General features: G+C 40.9%; 1 protein-coding gene across 4 annotated transcripts in view; it reads right to left on the minus strand.

Annotated features, from left to right (window-relative positions):
* RIC3 (RIC3 acetylcholine receptor chaperone) overlaps positions 1-23,229 on the minus strand; it is a 56,085-nt gene that overhangs the window by 15,661 nt on the left and 17,195 nt on the right. For 3 of the 4 annotated variants that reach the window (XM_036260079.1, XM_036260080.1, XM_036260078.1), the window contains exons 2-4: positions 6,443-6,675; positions 5,131-5,206; positions 2,456-2,549 (exon numbers count right to left, since the gene is read on the minus strand). In XM_036260079.1, coding sequence (XP_036115972.1) covers positions 2,456-2,549; positions 5,131-5,206; positions 6,443-6,675 — 403 coding nt within the window. Of the gene's footprint in view, positions 1-2,455; positions 2,550-5,130; positions 5,269-6,442; positions 6,676-23,229 lie in introns of those variants that run through there. The other variant, XM_036260081.1, reaches the window with a different exon arrangement.

The raw sequence follows: 23,229 nt of genomic DNA on the forward strand, positions 1-23,229 counted from the left end.
CATATTTTGATTCTTATGTAGGCATTAAGATGAAGTTTCAGAAACCGCACATTTCTGAAAGTTTAAACAAAATCTCGCAGTCATGGAGTGAATATTATATGAAAGTACTTAAAAGGCTGTAAATGAACACATCTTCTTTATCTTAAATCCTCTCCTTGACCCCCAAAGCCTGGAGATGTAATCAAATCTTGATCCGACAGAAAAAAAATGCCGGGGTATTCTGGCTCTCCTACTAAGCAGCACAGACTTGTGGAGGAGCCATGCCCCCGGAGCTGAGGCTGAAGGACGTAAGTCTACCAAGGAAACAATGTGAAGCTCGGGGCTACCTGGCCCTGCAGTTTCAGGGCTGAAGTCCTGTAAGGAGGAGAGGTGCTGGATTAAGGAGTATCAGAGAGCAAGTCGAGTCTTCATGACCTGGAAAATGAGAGATTTGGGAAAGAGAGCCATAAGCTATGCTCTCTTCAGGGAAAAAGGAAGTAAACCTCAGTTCCTGAGCAGTACTGTGGAAAACATTTTACACCACCATCACTATGCAGCAGGCTGGGAGGAGTAAACGTCTGAGACCTGTGGCCCCAGAAATAATGAGATGGTACAATTCCAGCTGCAGGTTGGGGCCAAGTCCTCAAGTCCTTTGCCTTTGCATGTAAAACACAGAGAAGTAAAATCTAACACAAAGAGGACAGACAACAGTTAGTGGTTATAGTACTGTGCCCTTGTCTTGGTGTACATGGGTGGGATGCTGGGACTCTGTGACTGGAGCTAAGGAGACTTAACAGAAGTTAACAATGAGAAAATATCTTCAGGGGGTTTCTTTTTTCTTTATTGATTTATAGAGATAGAGAGAGAGGGGAACAGAGAGGGAGAGAGATAAAAACATCAATGAGAGAGAACATTGACTAGCTGCCACCTGGGTGCCCCCCACTGGGGATTTGGCTCACAATCTGGGCATGTGCCCTGACCGGGAATCAAACCAGCAACTTCTTGGTGCATGGGTCGATGCTCAACCACTGAGCATACACAGGCCGGGCTTCATGTGGTTTGTTATTCCAAGGTCCAGGGGTTGGGACTCCCAGGTGGGAAGCCCTGTCCACAGGTATTCATCTATGGCTTTCATGACCCTTAGCTGTGGGCCTGGGGCTTCAAATAGACAAGGGCCAGAGTACAGATATTTTTTGAGGCATGAGGGTCAATAAAAGTCTAGCAGTTCCCCACCCAGACTGTGAGTGGTACAGGGTAAGGGCAGAAAACATCAGAAAAGCGTAACTGCACAAATTGGCTTAGTCACATTTATACAAATTCTCATATGTTAGATTAAATATAAAAAAGCATTTAACTCAGAGCATGGTCCTTAGTAAGTGCTCAATAAACATAAAATATTATTATACACTCACACAGTATACTCATGTATAGATATGCACATACCACTTTGGGGAACATTCCAATCACTCTGCTTTCTGGATCAAAAGAAGGTCAAGGTTCAGGGGGCCATACAGCCAAGGTTCATCCTCACAAATGGCTTTTCAGCAGTGCTTTAGACATTGCAGGAAAAAGCCAAAACAAGAGACTGCAATCTGAGGATGTTCCTTCTTCTCTATCCAGCCAAGGACGGGCAAGGCTGAGGCCAGGGAGCAGAATAAGGGCCGTAGGGCTCTAGTACCAGTAAGGATGGCAAAAAGAAGTGGCCTAGGTGGAACAGTCGTTTGGGGGCCAAAAAAGACTCAGCAGTGAGCTCACAGAGCTATAGGGAGGGGCCTTTCAACACATTCCCTTGCTCAGGATTTTGCCCCTCACCCTGTTCTTCCCTAATTCTTGACAGAAGGGCTTGCTCAAATAGAATCCTTCATTGTTCTCAACCGCCCATTCTGGCTTTTCCTTCCTGGCCTTCCCACATCCATGTTTTTTCAGTTGCTGCCCACTTCCATCAGCCTCCTGAAGCTATCTTTTCAGATGTCCAGCCAGCCTTGTAGCAACAGGAGTGAGCCTTCCCTGTGGGGCATCCTAGGGGCTGCGCTGGCTCCTGACACTTACTTTACATGTCTAGTTCTGTTCAGGCAGAGTCAACACGAACCACAGATGCCTAATCTAATCATACTTGCTCTATTCTCTCATTTTGTCTCAACTACAAAGCACAATATTTAATAATCTGGTTTTACTTAAAATTATGCCTTTCTTAGACAGCTAGGAAATTGTCTTCCTTAAAACCTAGTTATTTCACCCTGAAGGATTTGCTCAAATTTACTCACTCACGGTAACATGCATAACACTGAACATATGCTCCTGAAAATGGAGACTGCTTGATAGCATGAAAATGGAAATATTTCATGAGAAGTAATACACGAATGACAAATAAGTTGACAACTACATCAAATGAAAGTAAGCAGCCCAGAAATAAAAGAAAAGCAAAATTTTGAGTTGATTCTCCAAATGAGAAATAGTCTGAGTCCTGAAAACCTACCTCTCACCATTAGGTCCCACTCTATTGATTAATTTTTCCATGGCTTCCTCTGTCTCCTTCAGTTTTTCTTGCAGTTGAACAAGCTCAAAATTGGCTGAAAAACAAACATCGATCTAAGAAGCATCATACACAACTCCCTAAGCTCCTTTCTGAGACATGGCTGGCTGTGACACTCTACAGTGCTCCAGGCTGGTCCCGAGACTCAGAGAAGAAACTAAGAGTTTCTCCAGCAAATCCAATCAGGATACAGAGGGTACTGTGGTCTGGGCATGAGGATCTAAAGGATACATGTTTAGTGAGTGATGAACAAATCACTCTCTTACACACAGAAATACAGCAGGACCAACTAAGAAAATACCTAGGAATGAAAAACATACCCCTATAGTCACCCAAGAAGAAATGAAGAAGATAAACATTCCTTTTCCCTGTTTTTAAGAAATTAAAATATAGTTAATATAAAGTATTATATTAATTTCAAGTGTACAACATTGCTAGTCGACATTAATATACCTAATGGAGTGATCACTATGCTATGTCTAGTAACAGTCTGTCATCATACAAGGTTATTATATTGTTGACTATATTCCTTATGTTGTATATTACACCCCCATGACTTTTTAATTTTATAACTAGAATTCTGTACCTCTTATTCACCTTCACCTTTTTTGCCCTTAACCCCACCCTTTTCCCCCTGGAAATCATCAATTTGCTCTCTCTATGAAACACTTTCTGTATTTTACTGTTTGTTCCTTTGTTTTGTTTTGACTTATTTCACTTAGCAAAACACCCTCTAGGTCCATCCATGTTGTCGCAAATGGCAAGATTTCATTCTTTTTTATGGCTACGCATACACACACACACACACACACACACACACACACACACACCACATCTTCTTGATCCATTCATCTATCCATGGACACTTGTTTCCATACTTGGCAATTCTAAACCAAATGATGCTTGAGGGTAAAGTACCAAACCTATAAGGTACTTTAGAGAACTAAATGAAATGAGCAATGTTTCACCTGCACCTAAGATTAAAAACATAACGGGAAGGTAACAGTTTAAATGTCACGCTTCCTCAATAGAGGAAGCCTTGAACTAGGGCTGAAACCTCCCTGTCCAATGTTTTCTGGCCCCATGTTGTGGAGTGAGGTGGTGTAGCCCTGCCTCCCAGAAGTACTTTTCTCAACAAGGGTCCATAGAGAGCACTTCTATCTACTGAAACTGACATTAAGACCCTAAAAGTAGAACAGGAAACACAAATCACTCAATCTGTACATGAAATGAACTTTAAAGCAGTAGGAAAATAAAATGTTAGATAATTATGTAGATGATCATTATGTAGATAATCTAGTTTTTCTGTTTCATACCCAGTGCCATTCTCTACCCAGACACATTTAAGGGTTATTGTAAATATAGTATTTCAAAGACCTTTCAATACTTCTGGAACAGATTCTTATTCATGCAGACACATCTATAAAGTGACTGTGCCACATAAATGCTCAAGTTATTTCTATTTTCTGCATGATTCAAAATCGAAGGATAAGGAGCTGATTTAACTGTTACTACATTATAAAACAGCTGCTCTTTGGAATTCATTTTATTTACGTCTTTCTTTTTCAAATGTATTATGTGACAGGATATAGGATTTGCTACTCTTTAAAGAGTCCACAAATCTTTTCAAAACTATTTTACTGATGCATTTACCATCATAATTAGATGTTATCTCAATTAAGATCACAACAGCATTCTTAAAGAATTCCCTGAATATTTAAGATTTTTAAAAAGGATGCAGACTGTGACTGAAATAACTATTTCCATAGAGAATCCGGAGTAAACACGAAAAGCAATGGTGGGGGAGGGCAGGTGCGTCTGTGGTCCAGCCTCACTTCATCTGGCTGATGCCCTTGTTTTAAAAACCTCTGAGGAGCTTCATTATCCACAGGAGAAAGCAATTTGGCCTCTCAGGCCTTCAACAGTATGGCCCAACCTACCCACTCTTCAGGCCTTCCTCCCCACGGCTGCCCTGTGTCAGGCGGTCACTCAGGCGTCCTCCGCGACAGGCCCCCTCCACAGGCGCCAGCCGGGCATAATTTCCCATAAGGCTTTGTCAGACCCTTCTCTCTCGGTAGTATACTTTCCACAAGTTATTTTTCCTGACATCCATCCGACACTACAAATTCTTAGAGGGAAGAACTTTGCCATATACATTTCATTTCCTCAGAGAGCACAGAATACTCTACTTGGTCAGTCAGCATGTGATGATCATGTCTGAAGAGCCAGCGTGTTAAACTCTGCCCCTAGATCTAATGGCTGACTCTGGCACTGACTTGATCTCTTGGCCTCGCTTTTCCTCTCTGTAAAATAAAGACATTTGCGATCAATATTCTGAAGTCTGGAAATGAGAAGTAACCCATTCCAAATGTGAAACATTAATCTGCTAACATAAAAAAGTGAACTGGCAGCTTTGTCCTTTTTGTAACTATCTTTCCCTTAAAAGCCAGTATCAATATGGAAACTTTGGGTAACTCCCAGAGCTGAGGTACAAATAGCATCAGATTACTTTGGGGCGGCTTCTGAGAAATGCTCTGAGGACACGCAGACTGTCCCTCGGGCTGTCCCACAGCAGTCTGCCTGGGTCACACCTGAGAGCACGCTGACAGGGCACTCACTGATTTTCCTGGGGGTGTTTCCAGGTGCGGCAGCGGAGCGATCCCGGCCCTCGGCGGCGGTCCTCCCCTTTGAAAGCTGAGGATTGAAGCAGGCACAGCACATCAACAGCAGCTCAGAACCTCAAAGTCACGGAACCCCTCATGTCAAGTGAAAAAAGACAAAGAAAAGGTCAGGAGACAAAAATTAAGTCAGAAATCCAATTGAAGAGCAACATGAGAGAAAAATCTCAAAGAAAAAAAGCCAATGCCCTGGCCGGTTTGGCTCAGCGGTTAGAGCATCAGCCTACAGTCCAGGGAGACCCAGGTTCGGTTCCCGCTAAGGGCATGTACCTCGGCTGCAGTTTGTCCCCGGCCCTGGTTGGTCGTGCGGGTGGCAGCCACTCGATGTGTCCCTTCAAGTCGATGTTTCTCTCTCTCTCTCCCTTCCACTCTATCTGAACAAAAATAGAAAAATGTCCTCAGGTGAGGATAAAAAAAAAAAAGAGAAAAAGCCAATATAAGATTTCCACGTAAAAAACCAGCAAGGCACAAGGAAAAAAAATCTCTCTACAGGTCATGTGCCTCGCCCATGCTCATCTAAGACGCAGCTCAGGCTGCCTGCAGGTTTTCTGGGCTAGGAGGAGCTCACCTCTCGCTCCAGTTAGAAGGGCAACGTGAAACACCTCCCTCCACCTCACAGCTGGGCCCTGGCCTGCTGAAGTCGACCTGGAGGTGGAGCTTAGCCGTCTACATGTAAAGGACCCAAACCATGTCCCCCAAGAGCAAGAAATATCAGGCTTAGTTTCAGAAAGACATTACAGTTCTGTTTTAGAAGAATTACTGGAGATGTTTAAAAAACAGCACTTCATACTCCTGGGGGAAAAGAAGGACAAAGTGATGTTGGTACAGTCATTATCTGGCCTCACAGTGGCCAGTTGGAAATCACTGAGCCAACCCTAACAATAAAGCTCTTCTTAGAGCAGCCTGATGCCTTTTCAGCTGGCAAAAATACCCAGTCAAATCGATAACTGGGGGTTTGAACTCCACTGCTAGCTGGATTAATAGCTAGAAGATCCAGGTTCAAGTCCTGGTTCTGCAGTTTTAGTTGTGAATTTTGAAGAAAATCATTTAAGCTCTGAATGAAGATTTTCTCATCTGTAGAACTGAAATAAAACCTATCCTAAGTATCTTATGAAGAGAAGGCAAGGTTTAAAGAGATGCTAGATTTGTAAAAGGGGTATGAACTGTAAAGGGTTTTAATACTGACAATGATTTTTATTATGATAATGTTAGATTGTCATTGTTGTATTATGATCAAGATGATTCCACTTACCTTAAATAGAATGTACAGTATGTATAAAAAAATTCCAAAACCATAGACTGGAATAATCTGCCCCATTAGGCCTCTTCCACTGCCTCCTCCTCCTCCTCCATGGCCTCCACCTGATCCTCTAGCCTTTGCAAAGGCCTCTGCAAGATGAGACCTCTGGACACGGGCTGCAGGGTTCTGGCCATCTAAGGGTGCTTGGTGATGATGCATCATAGGTGGAAATCGGCCCAATTTTCCTGAGAAAATAAATCAATCGGTCTTTATTTCTTCTACTATTTTAAATGTGGCTATTATGAAAACACCTAATGCACTGAGGTACAAATAACAGAAGCCAACTCAAACAAGTTTAAGAAAAAACAGGAACTTGGTTATAAGGATACAGAGTTATTGCACCGAAAATATGATATAGCAATCTCTAGCTGTTCACCAAACCCATTTCTTCTCTTCCTTTTGGGTCCACAGCTAGACATTTTTCAGCTTCCCATACAGTTAAACGTGGCCAAGTGACTGAGTTTCAGCAAAAGGAATGTGAGGGATATGTGTTAGTTCAAGGCCTGGCCTATAAAACCTCCCATGTATTAAACTCCATGTTCATTTCCTTTGTGCAAGCTGGATGCTGGCACCTGGGGAGGCCCTGGAGGTCATGTGATGATGAAAATGGCACAGCCTCCATCAACCTGAGTTTCTGAATAACTGTGTGGCACAGAGCCTTCGACCGCTGCCACCCCGCAAACTCAGAACCATCTGGACCTGTTCATGTGGGGAGAAGTAAACTTCCATTGCGTTAGGGCCACTGTACACTTTGGAGTACTAGAGCAGTTAGCCACCCCTAACTAATACAGATAAGGAAATGCAATCTTGTCTCAGAAGAAATAGAACTAGAAACTGGAAAGCCATCAGGATCCAGGACAGCTACTCTTGCATTCTATCTCATCTTTTTTTCTCCCTCTCTATAGGACCACAAGGCATTTCCCCCCATTTTCTCTGTGCATGTCTTCTTCATTCTCCTTTCTCTGCAGACCATTTCTTTAGCTTCTTTGGGAACATGGATGATGGTCATCCCCAAGCCCGTCATTTGCATGTCCTTCAAGAGGCCAGCAGAGCCTGGTCACAATTCCAAATTCCTGGAGGGAGATTCTGAATACTCAGCTTATGTAGTTATGCATCCCTTTCCAACCAGCTGTAGCTGAGCAATCAGGATTCATGTAGTACAAACAGGGTCAACAGGAGTCCATCCTTGTGAGAGCAGAGCTTAATGGAAAAGAGGATGTTGGTTTTCTTGCATTTCTTTTCCTCCATCAGAAGCAGCCAAACATTAACACCAACTGCCAAACCTACTGAGAGCCAGAGGTGAGAAAGGGAAGACAGCTCTTCAAAAGGCCACGTAAACAGGCTTGTGTGTAAAAACCATAGGGAGATAAAATTATAAAACAGAGAACACTAGAAGTGTAAAGACTTCATAAATCAGACTCTCAAAATACAAACGGTACAGTGAAAAACTATTGGATTTGACGTCAACAAAATTACTGTTCAATAAAGAATACCACGAACAGAGTTAAGATAGATGATGGCAAGGAAAAACTTCTGCAACATCTAAAATTGACAAAGGATTAAAATACCTAGGATAGACGAGAAATTCCTACAATTAAATATGAACACCACAGGAAACCCAACAGAAAAGTAGTTAAAAGATATGAATAGGGAACTCGTAGAGAGAAAAACTTACATGATTAAAAAAAGTATGAAAATTACATGGAGATGATCAAAGCAAAACCAATGAGTAAAATATAAATATATTATAATAAAATATAAATGAGATAGCCCTTATACCTTTCAGAAGGGAAGAAGTGAGAATGGTGGACAATAATAAGGATTGGCAAAGATGCGGGGAGGCAAGAACTCTCAGGCACCGTGCAGTGAGTGTAAACTGATGCAGTCATTCTACTAAGTGAACTGGCTGTAAGTATGTCTATGCCCTATGATCCAGTGATCCTACTCTGGTGCATAAATTCCAGAGAAATTCTCAAAGAAGGCTGTCTATATCCCAATTTGAATTGTAAACTTTATAGATGTGTGTGAGAGTGTTTACGGTGATGATGTTGTAGCAGAAGGCTTGAAGAAAACTTTGCTTTCCATAACTGGAAGAATGAATAATCAATATGGAATGGATACAAATATAGAATTCTATGTAGCTTTTAGAAATCACATTTCAGATGTACCTACAGCAACATGAGTACATCTTTAAAAGCACAGCACTGAGTAAAAAATAAGCAAATACCATCATGCAATCTGAAGACACACCAGTTATGCTATATATTTTTAATCTCCCTCTCTGTTTCTTTTTTATTTTATTTTATTATTTTTAATTTGCCTTTATTGTTGAGAGTATTACAGATGTCTCCCATTTCTCCCCCCATCACCCTCCTCCACCCAGCTCCTGCTATACTATATCTTTTCAAGCAAATATGTAGAGGTGTAAGGACATAAAACAAATATAATAGAGTGGGTGCATATTAATGGGGGTGGGGAAGGTAATGGACATGAGGATTGATGATAAAGGGTTAAAAAAATAAAAGAAGAATGGAAACTTGCACTGATGATGTTAATAAGGTGCTATGAAATAAGGATTATCTTTAAGTCAGCCTCTCTGCTCCTGGCGTAAGAAAGCAGGTTGGTGGGCAGGCAGGGAGGTAAGACAGCTGGCCACTGGACCCAGGGGCTGCCGTCTGCCTTGAATCAACCCTCAGCCAAGCTCCATTCCTCCTTTCCCAAAACTGACTTTGGAGAATATGGAAATAATGGGGGTGGTGGGAAAGCTTCTAAGAGGTCAGCAATAGAAGCACAGCTTCAGGCAGTAGAAGGAAGCCAGGCAACCAGTCCTTATTCTGGCTGCTGTGAACTTGTTAAGGATCTTACTCTATTAACTGGTGAGTACTGTACACTTTAAAGCTCTACTGCACCTTCCAAAAAATGTCTAGCCAGCATGCAAGCAGCTAACCTCCCTCCCTCTCGAATTAGATATGTAGAGTAGCTAGTGTTCAATAAACTAGATTTAATATTTGTAGTAATACGTCAAACTTCATTTTACTGTACTGAGAAGACACTTTAAAATCTGGCTTAAAACAAAAAATTAAAACCAGGTAATGGCACAAAAAGCACTATTTTTCATTTCTAAAAGTAAAAAATGATGATGATGTTAAACAGTATACATCTTCCCTCAAAACTGGTACAGGTCTGTCAGCCAGGAATTTACTGGACATCTATTAAATGCAGGGCTCTGGGCTATATATAGGCAGAAAAGAAGGAAAGCCATAGATGAAATGGAAACTTGTCCCCACCTGGAACAGTGCTTTGAAAAAGGAGCATATCCAAAACAAACAACAAAAAAAGGGCAGAGTATCATGGATCTTATTACTAGACAAACCAAATGTCTAAGTATTGAAAAAAATACAAAAAGGAAAAACAAGAGTGAAATGGGATCAACCACTGACTGGAACAAGACTCAGAAAAGCAGAGAGGCAAAGGCACACCAGGAGGAAAGAAGAATGTGTGCAATGAGAAGAGATGAGAACAATGAAGTAAGAACAAAGGATAAATAAAGCTAACTACCAATTAGTTTGGCTCCATTTAGAGAAGAAATAAGCACTACAAAGAGGGAAGTGGAGGTGTAGTGTTTAAATTTGATACTGGGGGTCTAGGATCAGGGAAATGATTTAACAAGAGAGGTGTTTGAGGGGAATTAATCTAGCAGTTGAGTATAGGGCCTAACACAGAGAGAAAGTAGAGTTCGGGAAATCAGCAAGAAGGGAGTAACTTAGCTCTGAGATACTGGAGGTCTAGGATCAAGGAAATGATTTAACAAGAAAGGTGCTTGAGGGAAATTAATCTAGCAGTTGAGTATAGGGCCTAACACAGAGAGAAAGTAGAGTTCGGGAAACCAGCAAGAAGGGAGTAACTTAGCTCTGAGATGCAAGAGCCTACTGAACAGAATACAGAGCTAAGTGGGTAGTGGGTAAGAAAACTCCAAAGTCAGGAGTTTAAGGTGCTTAGAGAAGACAACGAAGAAAGTGGGAGGGCTTATGAGAAGACTGAGTATACATTTTTCACATGTTAAATTCCAGGTTGGTAACACATTCAGAATAAATTGTTATTAGACTACAGTTGGGCTTGAGAAGAAATAAATGACAAAGCTAATTAAAATTAGGTGAGTGAACTGTTCCCCTAACAAATAGGCTGGAGAGATATGTGTACTTATGTGTAAAAAGCAGCAGGAAAAAGCCCAGGCAGGTTTGGCTCAACGGTTGAAGCGTTGGCCCCTGGACCAAAGAGTCGCAGGTTTAATTCCAGTCAAGGGCATGTACTTCGGTTGTAGTTCAGTCCCCAGCCCTGGTCAGGGACATGTGAGAGGCAACCAATCGATGTGTCTCTCTCACATCGATGTTTGTTTCTCTCTCTCCCTCCCTCCCACTCTGTCTGAAGATAAATGGAAAAATATCCTTGGGTGAGAAATTTTTAGAAAAAAGATCATCTAGTCTTTCTCAACAAATGGTTTGGGGACAACTAGATATCCAATGCAAAAGGATGAAGTTGACCCCTTAATTCATTCACACCATATTAAATTTAAAAATTAACTCAAAATGGATTAAAAACCTCAATGTAAGAGCTAAAACTACAAAACCCTTAGAAGAAAACAGACATAAACCATCATTACCTTGGATTAGGCAATAATTTCTTAGATACGACACCAAGCACAAGCAATCAAAGGAAAAGATAGGTAAATTGGACTTCTTCAAATTTAAAAATTTGTGTGCTATAAAGGACACCATCAAAAAACTTAAGACAACCCACTGAATGAGAGAAAATATTTGCAAATCATTTATCTGATAAAGGTCCTACCACTCAACAATAACAATAAAAATAACCCATTTAAAAATGGCCAAGGGCTCTTAATAGACATTTCTTCAAAGCATATAAAAAGCTAATAAGCCCTGGCTGGTTTTGCTCAGTGGTTAGAGCATCAGCCCATAAACAGCAGGGTTGCAAGGTCAATTCCTAGTCAAGAGCACATACCTGGGTTGCAGGTTCCATCCCCACCCTGGTCAGGGCACATGCAGGAGGCAACAAATCAATGTCTCTCTCACATCAATGTTTCTGTTTCTTTCTCTCCACCCCCCTTCCACGCTCTAAAAATCAATGGAAAAAATATCCTTAGGTGAGGTTTAACCATAAATAAATAAATAATAAAAGCCAATAAGCACATGCAAAGACATTTAGCACCACTAGCCATCAAGGAAATGCATATTAAACCCACAATGAGATACCACTTTATATCCACTATAATAAAAAAGACAGATAAAAGTATTGGGCTATATTACCCTGGCCAGTTTGGCTCAGCAGTTAGAGCATCGGCCCGTGGACTACAGAGTCCCGGGTTTGATTCTGGCCAAGGGCATGTACCTTGGTTGCAGTTCATCCCTGGCCCCGGATGGGGGTCATGCGGGTGGCAACCAGTCAATGTCTCTCTCTCACATTGATGTTTCTCTCTCTCTCTCTCTCTCCCTCCTGCTCCATCTGAATATAAATGTAAAAATATCCTCAGGTGAGGGGGAAAAAAAGTATTGGGCTATATCTCCTCAGGCAAGGGAAACAAAAGAAAAAAACAAATGGGACTACTTCAAACTAAAAAATTTTTGCACAGCAAAGAAAACGATCAACTAAATGAAAAGACAACCTACTAGATAGGAGACAATATTCACCAATGATACAACCGATAAAGGGTTAATATTTAAAATTTATAAAGAACTCAGACAACTCAACATCAAAACCAAACCTAACTACCCAATTAAAAAATGGGCAGAGGACCAGAATAGATACTTTTCCAAGGAGGGCATACAGATAGCCAAGAGATATATTAAAAGATGCTCAAACATCACTAATCATTAGAGGAATGCAAACTAAAATCACGACAAGTATCACCTACACACCTTTCAGAATGGCTATCAGCAATAAATCAACAAACAAGTGTTGGCAAAGATGTGGAGAAAAGGGAACCCTTGTGACCTGTTGGTGGGAATGCAGATTGGTACAGCCACTATGGAAAACAGTATGGGAGGTCCTTCAAAAAATTAAAAATGGAGCTAACTGCCTTATGACCCAGAAATTCCACTTCTGGGTATATATCTGAAGAAACCCAAAACACTAATTTGAAAAGATATATGCACCCCTATGTTTATTGTGGCATTATTTATAATAGCCAAGACATGGAAATAACACAAGTACCCATCAACAGATGACTGGATAAGGAAGAAGTAATATATATATACACAACAGGATATGACTTGACCATAAAAAAGAATGAAATCTGCCCTGGTCAGTGTGGCTCAGTTGGTGGGACGTCATCTCGTGCACCAAAAGGTCGCTGGTTCAATTCCCAGTCAGGGCACATGCCCAGGTTGTGGGCTCACTGCCCAGTTGGGGGTGTGCAGGAGGCAGCCAATCAATGTTTCACTCTCACATCGATGTTTCTCTCTCCCTCCCTCTCCCTTCCGCTCTCTCTAAAAATCAATTTAGCCCTGGCTAGTTTGGCTCAGCGGCTGGAGCGTCGGCCTGCGGTCCAGAGAGACCCGGGTTCGGTTCCCGCTAAGGGCATGTACTTCGGTTGCAGTTTGTCCCCGGCCCTGGTTGGTCGTGCGGGTGGCAGCCACTCGATGTGTCCCTTCACGTCGATGTTTCTCTCTCTCTCTCTCCCTCCCACTCTATCTGTACAAAAAATGGAAAAATATCCTCGGGTGAGGATAAAAAAATAAATAAAAATAAAAAAATAAAAAATAAAAATCAATTTAAAAATCTTTAAAAAAATAGAAATCTTACAATTTGCAACAGCATGGATGGATTTACAGAGTATTATGCTAAGTGAAACAAGTCAGAGAAAGACAGCTACCATTTGATTTCACTCATCTGTGGAATCTAAAGGACAAAGCGAATGAACAAACAATATAGAAACAGACTCACAGATGCAGAAAACAAACTGACAGCTGCCAGAGGGGAGGGAGTTTGGGGGATAGGTGAAGGGATTAAGAAATACAAACTGCCCTGGCCAGTTTGGCTCAGCAGTTAGAGCACCAGCCCAGGGACCAGAGCTTCTTGGGTTCGGTTCCCACTAAGGGCATGTACCTCAGTTGCAGTTTGTCCCCAGCCCCAGTTGGGGCTGTGTGGGTGGCAACCACTTGATGTGTCTCTCTCATGCTGATGTTTCTCTCTCTCTCTTTCCTCCCTCTATCTGAAGATAAATGCAAAAAAAGAAAAAGAAATACAAATTGGCAGTTTACAAAACAGTCACAGGGATGTAAAGTTCAGCATAGGGAATATAGTCAATAATATCATAATAACTATGCATGGGGCATCAAATGGGTACTTGAAACATTGGGGTGGGGGACTACTCTGTAAGGTACATAATTTTCTAACCACTATGCTGTACATCTGAAACTAATATAGAATAATACTGAATGTCATAAAAAGAAAAAGTGTTAGCCAGGTTGTGGAGAAAACAGAACTCGCATACTCTTGCTGGTGGGAATGTAAACCAGTGCAGCCACTTTGAAAAGCAGTCTGGCAGTTCCTCAAAAGGGTAAATAAAGTTTCCATATGACCCAGCAATTATACTCTTAGGTACGTACCCAAGAAGAATATGCTCCCACATAAACTTGTATACAAATGTTCATAGCAGCATTATTTACAATAGCCAGATGTCCATCAACTGATGACAAATAAGTAAATAAAATATGGTATATCCATACAGTAAACTATTATTTGGCCTTAAAAATGAATATATCCATATGGTAAACTATTATTTGGCCATAAAAAGGAATAAAGTTTGATAATGCTACAATATGGATGAACGTCTAAAACATTATGCTACATTAAAAAAATCTAATCACATATTATATGATTCCATTAATATAAAATGTCCAGAATAGGCAAACCTATAGAGACAGGAAGTAGATTAGTGGTTTCTTAGGGCGGGGGAGGGGAGGGATGATAAAATGTTCTGAAATTGATTGTGGGGATGGTTGCACAACTCTGTGACTATATTAAAAACCACCAACTGTACACTTTAATAGGTAAATTGCATGGTATGTGAGTTCTATCTCAACAAAGCTATTTTTTAAAGTCATCTAATCTAACCACCTGTGTTCAATATCCTTACCTCCCTTAAGTGGTGGTCTTAACTTTGCTGAATCCCATCCAACAGGAAATTCAGTACTTCCCCCAGGAAGCTCATGCCACCTCTGTACAGCTCAGACTTAGAGCTGTCTGGAGTTAATGAGTGAGTAATGGGAGTAAGGAAGGAAGTACAATATGGGGTTTCAAAAAACAACAGTGAGTGAATCGTAATGTATCAAGAAGTACAGAAACATGATTAATTCAAAGAATGAAGACTGAATTAAAAGAGGAGCTGAGAAAGTAGAGAATATTATTTTCAAAGATAGGAGAGGAACTGAAGTGCAATGGAACAGATAGGCTAGATAGTAAAAATGTTTCATATCCTAGGAGAAATCTAAGCACGTTATATTTGGTGTAATAGTTCACATATTTACTATTGACAGTGTGCCAGGCACTGTGCCAGACAATGAGATTAAAATGATTAAAAAAATATATAGAGAGTTCCTGCCTTTAAAGAGTTTATAGACAAAAAGTGTGATTATAACACTATAGTAACTGTGCCTTAAGCATTTAATTCAATGGCTTTTTCCTCAGTTCTCACTCCTATGACTCCTCTACAACACAAGACAGTGAACACCACATACTAATCATCCAACAAAGACTGGCTTAACCTGAGTACATCCTTGTGAAACTTTCCTGCCTTAACCTCTATGGTGCATCACTCTACTGAGCTCTTGTTCTCCCACCGACTGGCCCTTCAACCTCTTCCTTCTCAGACTTCTGCACTGGTTCTTCTTTAATCCTCTCTCCTCAAGACTTATCCCAACTTCTGTTCTTTCTTTATCCTTTTTCCTTTGGCAAAACCATTCATTTTCAAGGCATCCATTATAATTTCCAAAATGTATAGTTCAAGCTCTCATTTCTTATCTCTAAATCTCATTAGTATACAGAGATCCTTTTATATGTCTATCATCTCAAACCTAAAAATGAAACTCATTTTCACCTTACAAAACCTGTTTCCCTCCTGTATTTTTCTTTGTAGAGTCCTTCTCTCAGACCTTTAGGCTTGAGACCTATAACCTCTGCCACTTGTGACCCAAAGGTATACCTGAAATGGCAAGCTTAGGTGGGTCACAGAACGCTGAATTTAGAAGAGATTTTTCTTTTTGTAAATTTAACTGTCCTCAACAGGGAGCAACCTCACCTCTTGGATCTTGGTACCACCATGTTTCTCAGAACTTAATAGCCCATAGTGTTTAAAGAGTTCATGACTATAAAAGACTTAGAAATGTCTATTTGATTAAAAAAATTTTTTTTAATGAAATACTTCAAGTTTACAAAAAAGTATAACTAATATATGAGCACTTGTATACCTACTTACCATGCAGATGTAACTGGAGCTCCCATGTACCCTTTCTGAGATAGCCACAACTTTGAATTTGGTGATTATTAGGTGTGCTTTTATTTTATTTATTTGTTTTAGTTTTTATTGATTGAGAGAGAGAGAGAAACGTTTTGTTGTTCCACTTATTTATGCATTCATTGGTTGACTCTGTATGTGCCCCGACAGGGGGTCAAACCCACAAGCTTGGTGTATCGGGACAATGCTCTAACCAACTGAGCTACCCGACCAGGGCTTAGGTTTGCTTTGAGACTTTACTATGTAAGCATGCATCCATAAACAATATATAATATTATCCTGAGTATTTAAAACTTTTTATTACAAATAGATAGTGATGGCTGTATAACAATGGAATGTACCTAATGCCACACTGAATTGTACACCTAATGGTTAAAATGATAAATTTTATGTTATGTATATTTTACCACAATTTTTAATATATTATGGTATCATACTGTACTCATGCTTCTGCAACTTCCCTTTTTTTGCCTTTTTTTCTGGGTTGAGATTAGTATTTTGGTCTAGAAATGTACCATATTGATATATGTAGTTCCAGTTCATTCATTCATTCATTCATCATCATTCATTCATTCAAAGCATCTCTCCTTATATATATTAACATCACAATTTATTTATCCCCCTCCCCAGCTGATGAACATTTAGGTTATTTTCTATTTTTTACTATTACAAATATTCTACTTAATGTTCTACATTACAAACAAGATGTGTGAGTGTTTTTTTAATGTGCTTAAAAAACTAGAGATCAGAACATTAAAGATATTAGAACATTAATATTGCAGAATTTCCAAAATAGAAAACAGCTGTTTTCACTATCTCTAAGTGTACTTAAGTATTCCCTAAAATGGGACCTGACTAAATCCTAATTGTTTATTGAAAGCTTTTCCCATATATAGGTTCATTCAATTATTAATACTTCACTTAGCATATCATTTAAGCTTGACTAAAAACTTAATGGATTTTACAGAGTGAAGCTCTACTTTCCACTGTTAATAACCATCCCTACTGCTAAACACTAAAACAAAAACAAAAACTCTAGCACTGTTAACAAAAGAGCTTCTGAAAGCAACATTAAACCACTTGAAGCATTTCATTCTCAGGGCAAATAAATCAATAAAGAACTAAATGTGTTTTTATTTCTGATTACACAGTTCAAGAAAGATCTTAATGGGCTAGTTCCTTGAGGTATGCAGGCTTCCTTCTGAACACTGAGGAAGTTCTAGAGGCTGTATTTAATTCAGCATCACTTAGAGTGGAGGCTGGGACCACAGCTGCTTCATCACTCGTCTCCAAGGGCCTCTTCTTATTTCATCCCCTCCTAACTCTACTTTGCTTACCATTGCTTTGATGTTTTCTGCTAACTTAACGAGATCTTTCTTCATCTTTTACCAACGTCTCCCCTCCAGTTCATCTTACATATTACTAAGAGAGATATTTGTGTGACTAAATTGCTTAACATAGGTCCTAGTCCATCTACTCTATACATGCTAACTATTACTGTTTTGTGACCAGAGTAATCTTCCTGAAGCATAATGCTTGCTACTTTTCTGATCAAAAGCTTTCCATAGGTCCCACTGATGGCAACAGGCCATGTTAAGCAGGAGGCAACAGAGTGAAGTAAAATGAGTACCATCTCTTCTTTCTATCAGAATTATTAGTGAAGATCCTGGCTGTGCTTCCAATTTACATGGCGGTTAAACGGACCTTTCTAGCCCTGGTCAATTTGGCGCAGCAGTTAGAGCACCGGCCCATGGACGGAAGGGTCACAGGTTCGATTCTCGGTCAAAGGCACGTACCTACATTACAGGTTTGATCCCTGGCCCCAGTAGGGATCCTGTGGGAGGCAACCAATCAATGAGTCTCTCACATTGATGTTTCTCTCTTGCTCTCTCTGTTTCCCTTCCACTCTATCTAAAAGTGGAAAAATATCCTCAGGTGAGAATTAACAACAACAAAAAAAATGGACCTTTCTAGAGCTCATTTTCATTCTCTGTAAAATGAGAATAATGACGCCTATTTCTCAGGGTCACAGATGAAATAAAATAACATATACAAAGCACCCAGCACACACAGTAGGTGTTTAACAAGATCTGATGTTCCCTCCCTGCAAACAGAAATCCTAAACAAATGAATTCCATAATCTAGTCCAAAAGTACCTCTTCACACTTCTTTCCCATTACACACTCCTGACTCAGCCTAACTAGACTCCTCCCCATGCTCTGAGCTGGCCTTGTGATTTCTTGCCTCCAAGCCTTTGTATTCCAGTGGTTTTGCTTTTCTCCCCAACTCCATACGATCTAAATAAATCCAGCCTATCTTTCAAGGCCAGGCCGCTGCCCTCACCCCAAAGCATTTTATCTCCATGTACTTGGAACACACTTCTTGAACCTCTTTAACTGCACTTATCACACCTGGCTTTATTCAAGAGTTATATTTATGTGCCAAACAGCCTCTATTTGAATGGACTGGGAAACAGAAATAGGTAAGATCTTCCACCTAAGTGCCATTTCTACCCAATTTTATTTAGTGCTGACTGGCACCTATAAATCATATCTGAGAGAAAGAAAAGCAACCTACGACACCCAGAAGCTGCCCGAGCACCATCAGCTTGGCCTTGGTGTTGCTACAAGCTGATCTGGCACTCACAGTTAGGTCTCAGTGTTCTCCTGTTCAACATAAGTAATTTCAGGGCATCAACATCAGACAAGGCCATTTTGTGACCATGATAAATCAAGACAAAAAAAAAAAAAAAGAAGACTACTCTCTACCCTGCCCAAACACAGACAAAACATGAATACTGTCCCAGCCAAATATCAAATAGCCCCATTCCTGGATAATGAAGGACTGCTCTTTCTTTACCAGTTACAGCTGTAGTCCTTCCCTAGTCTGCTCTCCCTTTAGATAAACTCTATTAAGATATCACAGAATTTTCCCCACTTCCTGACAGCATTGCAAAGTCCCACAACCTTAAACCTTCCTCAAAATCACCTAGTACAAGCTCAAACCCAATAATAAGGTTTTTCAAACCCTCTCTTACCAAGACACCACATGCTTCTCCTAGTATGCATTCCTCTTGCTATAAGTACTAAACCCAACTTGTTCAAATGACAGGTATATTCCGTTGCCCTGTGGCTGGAGGACAAACTAAGAACTTTTTGAACAGAAGTGCAGTATTTCCTCTATGCTTGGGGCCCCTACAGGGCATGTTCTTGGTCTTACATACTAGACGACTTATGCTGTGCCTGTTGGCCTGCACTGGAATCTCAAGACTCAGCCCAGTCACCCTCAGCACTAGAATCAGTTTCTTACTCCATTATTCTGCGTGTTCTCAATGTCACTGTTTTGAGAAGAGAAAACGGCAGTCAGGGTGATTGATCACGGTGCTCCACACCCACTCACCTGAAAGTTTCTGAACTTGAAAAAAAACATAATTTAGATGCATTCTCAGGCTCTCAAACTATCTCCTCTCTTCCATGAATACTCTTCCAGAGTAGATAGAATTTAAGATAACAAAGAATTATGTATGGATATGTGTGTTATGCATGTATAAATGTATACATAAACACAGATGTATGTATGTATTTTCACATCTCAGAGAGCTCAAGATTCAGGGGCACAACCCACTTGAGGAGACCATGATGACAAAAGAGTCTGAGCTATTGCAGAGAAACAGGGCCACTAGCAAAGGGCTAGTAAGGAGCCCTATTTTTAGGCATTCAAAGTAAAACACTCACTGGAAAACAAGTGCAAGCAGGGTCAGCAAGAGAGATGCCAGATGTGACTTTACTGTGGGAGCAACAAGTGGAGGTGGTGGGTAGGACCCCACTGAAGCTGGCTCCAGTACAGAAGCAGCGTACTGTCATCTTGGAAGGCTTCAACACCCTGGCACCCATTCAAAGACTTAGTCAACTAACAAATGGAACAACTGAAAAGTGCTGACATTTCATGTTCCACAGATACATAAGATAGAAGTAGGGGAACTGCTACCCTGGCCAAAGAAGAAACTGGTTGGCGAAATGAAAGGAGAATCATAGGAAAAAGAGGTCCTGCCAACTCAGTATTTGTGGCAACAAAGCAGGGGCTGTGTGGCATAGGCTGTACGAAGTTCTGAACACAGTTCCATGGCATAAGACCCTCTCTAAAAGGAAAGCTCTTTTAATACATTTGTTTGGGCATTTCAAAAATTGTAAAGTAAGCAGGAAAGGCAGAGGAAAAAAACGTAGGTGTACAAGAAGCTCTTCTAATGGAACAGAAAGAGCCAGCAGGCAGGCACCACATCTGTGTCTCCATCAACCTGGCTTACACTGTTCACCCCGCCCTGGTGATTCCCTGAGACCCCACTCCACTCAACTTGTGGGTCTACCCCAGCCATTTCCAGTGGCTTTTGCATACAAATGGCCTCTCTTGTCTCATGCTTCGGAATTTCCTAAAATCCCTTAAACAAGCAGCATCTGGCTCTGCATATCCCATACCTCTCACTAAGTAGCCCCAGGCCCAGCAATAGTGGCAGCTGGCCTTGGTTTGCAGCTTGGCCTCTCCTGGGTACCTGGAAGCCCAGCACAAGTAGCAGCCATCTGCAGATCACTCTATAGCTTGTGCTTAGTGGCCCCAGGCAGGACACAGGTGGTGGTTGACCTTGCATCTCCCAGGAGACCCCAGAGACAGTACACCTAGTGGACAGTTTCAGACCATGCCAGATTACACCCCTACCACCTCCACAAGTGACACACTCAAGGGGCCAACTCAGTGAGCACCAAATCCGCACTGAAGCAAGTCCTGCTCCATTGGGTCAACTCCTGCACTGGTGCTCCTCTGCTGTTTTTGCAGCCAGTCCTTGAAGATGATTGGCCTGGAGGTCAGTCCCTCCCAGTGACATCAACAGTATTCAAGACTCAATTACAAAGGGCAGTTTGACTCAGTGGTTGAGCGTCGCCCTGCAGACCAGAGAGTCTCGGGTTCGGTTCCCGCTAGGGGCACATACCACCAAAAAAAAAAAAAAAGGACAGTACACAATCCACACAGGGACACACCTGGAGCACCCAGCTCAGGTGACTGGGGAGGCTGAGACTCCAGGCCCTACAGGACACATACTACACAAGGCCACTCTACCAAGTCTGGGAGACATAGCAGCTCTATTTAATACACAGAAACAAACATATGGATGTTCAAATGCAGACAAAGAAACAGGTTCCAAACAAAATAATAGGAGAAATCTTCAAAAAAGGAACTAAATGAAATGGAGGCAAGCAAACTACCACATACAGGGTTCAAAACAATGGTTATAACAATGCTCAAGGAACTTAGAACTTCAACAGCATGAAAAAGGACATAGAAACCATTAAAAAAAAGTCAGAAATGAATGACAGACTGAAATGAAGAATAATTTATAGGAAATCAACAGTAGAGTAGATGAAGCTGAGAATCAAATAAGTGATCTGGAATATAAGAAAGCAAAAAACACCCAATCAGAACAGCAAAAAGAATTTTTAAAAAATGAAGATAGTGTAAGGAGTGTCTAGGACAACGTCAAGCTTTCTAACATTCGCATCACGGGGGTGCCAGAAGAAGAAGAAAAAGAGCAAGAAATTGAAAACCTATTTGAAAAAATAATGACTGAAAAGTTCTCTAACCTGGGAAGGAAACAGACATATTAGTTCAGGAAGCACAGAGTCTCCCAAACAAGATGAACCCAAAGAGGCCCACATCAACACACATCATAATCAAACTGTCAAAGGTTAAAGACAAAGAGAGAATCTTAACAGCAAGAGTACAGCAGTTAGTTATTTATAAGGGAGCTCCTATAAGACTGTCAGCTGATTTCTCAACAGAAACTTTGTAGGCCAGACATAAGTGGCAAGAAATTTTCAAAGTGATGAAAAGGAAGGATGTACAACCAAGATTACTCTATATTGCAAAGCTATCATTTAGAACAGAAGGACATATAAAGAGCTTCCCAGACAAGAAAAAGCTAAAAGAGTTCATGACCACCAAACCAGTATTACATGAAATGTTAAAGGGTCTTCTTTAAGAAGAAGAGCCCTAGCCAGTTTTGCTCAATGGTTAGAGCTTCAGCCCGCAGACCAATGAGTCTCGGGTTCCATTCCAGTCAAGGGCATGTACCTTGGATGCAGTTCATCCCGGGCCCTGGTTGGGTTGTGTGGGAGGTAGCCAGTTGATGTGTCTCACTCACATCTATGTTCCTCTCTCTCCCTCTCTCTTTTTCCCCTCTCCCTCCCTCCCATTCTATTTGATGATAAACAGAAAAATATCCTCCGGTGAGGATTTAAAAAAAGAAGAAGAAAAAAAAGATAAAAAAATATGAACAGCCCTGGCCGGTTTGGCTCAGCAGTTAGAGCGTCGGCCTGCGGTCCAGAGAGACCCGGGTTCGGTTCCCGCTGAGGGCACATGCCTCGGTTGCAGTTTGTCCCTGGCCCTGGTTGGGTTGTGTGGGTGGCGACCACTCGGTGTGTCCCTTTCACATCGATGTTTCTCTCTCTCTCTCTTTTCCTCCTACGCTATCTGAACAAAGAAATGGAAGAATGTCCTCAAGTGAGGATAAAAAAAATATGAACAATAAAATGGCAGTAAATACATATCTATCAACAACTAAATCTAAAAAATATAAATTAACAAACAGAACAGAAACAGACTCATAGATACAGAGAAACTTTTGATGGTTGCCAGATGGGAGGGTGATTGGGGAGACAGGTGAAAAAGGTGATTAAGAAGTATAAATCGGTGGTTACAGAATAGTCATGGGGATCATGGGGATGTAAAGTATAGCATAGGTAATACAGTTAATAAAATTGTAATAAGTGTGTATGGTGTCAGATGGGTACGCGATTTATTGGGATGATCACTTAGTAGGCTATGTAATGTCTAATCAGTGACCTGAAACTAATATAATATTGTATGTCAACTATAACTGAAAAATAAAACATGGTTTAAAAAAATAAAAATAAAACAGAAAAGATAAACAGAAAGACACATAAGCAATCAGCAACAAAGAGTAGGAAGACTTTGAAGAACCACAGGAGGAGGCCAAGGTCCAAAATAAATTAGGATCTGCAAAAAGGGTAGCAAACAGGTATTTTTAGTGCAAAAGGCAATCAGCCTGATAATAAAATGTACCGCTGCTCTGGCTGGTTTTTCTCAGTGGTTAGAGCATTGGCCTGTGGACCAAAGGGTCTCGGGTTTGATTCCTGGT

This window comes from Molossus molossus, unplaced genomic scaffold, assembly GCF_014108415.1.
Source record: "Molossus molossus isolate mMolMol1 unplaced genomic scaffold, mMolMol1.p scaffold_m16_p_13, whole genome shotgun sequence".
Lineage (NCBI taxonomy): Eukaryota > Metazoa > Chordata > Mammalia > Chiroptera > Molossidae > Molossus > Molossus molossus.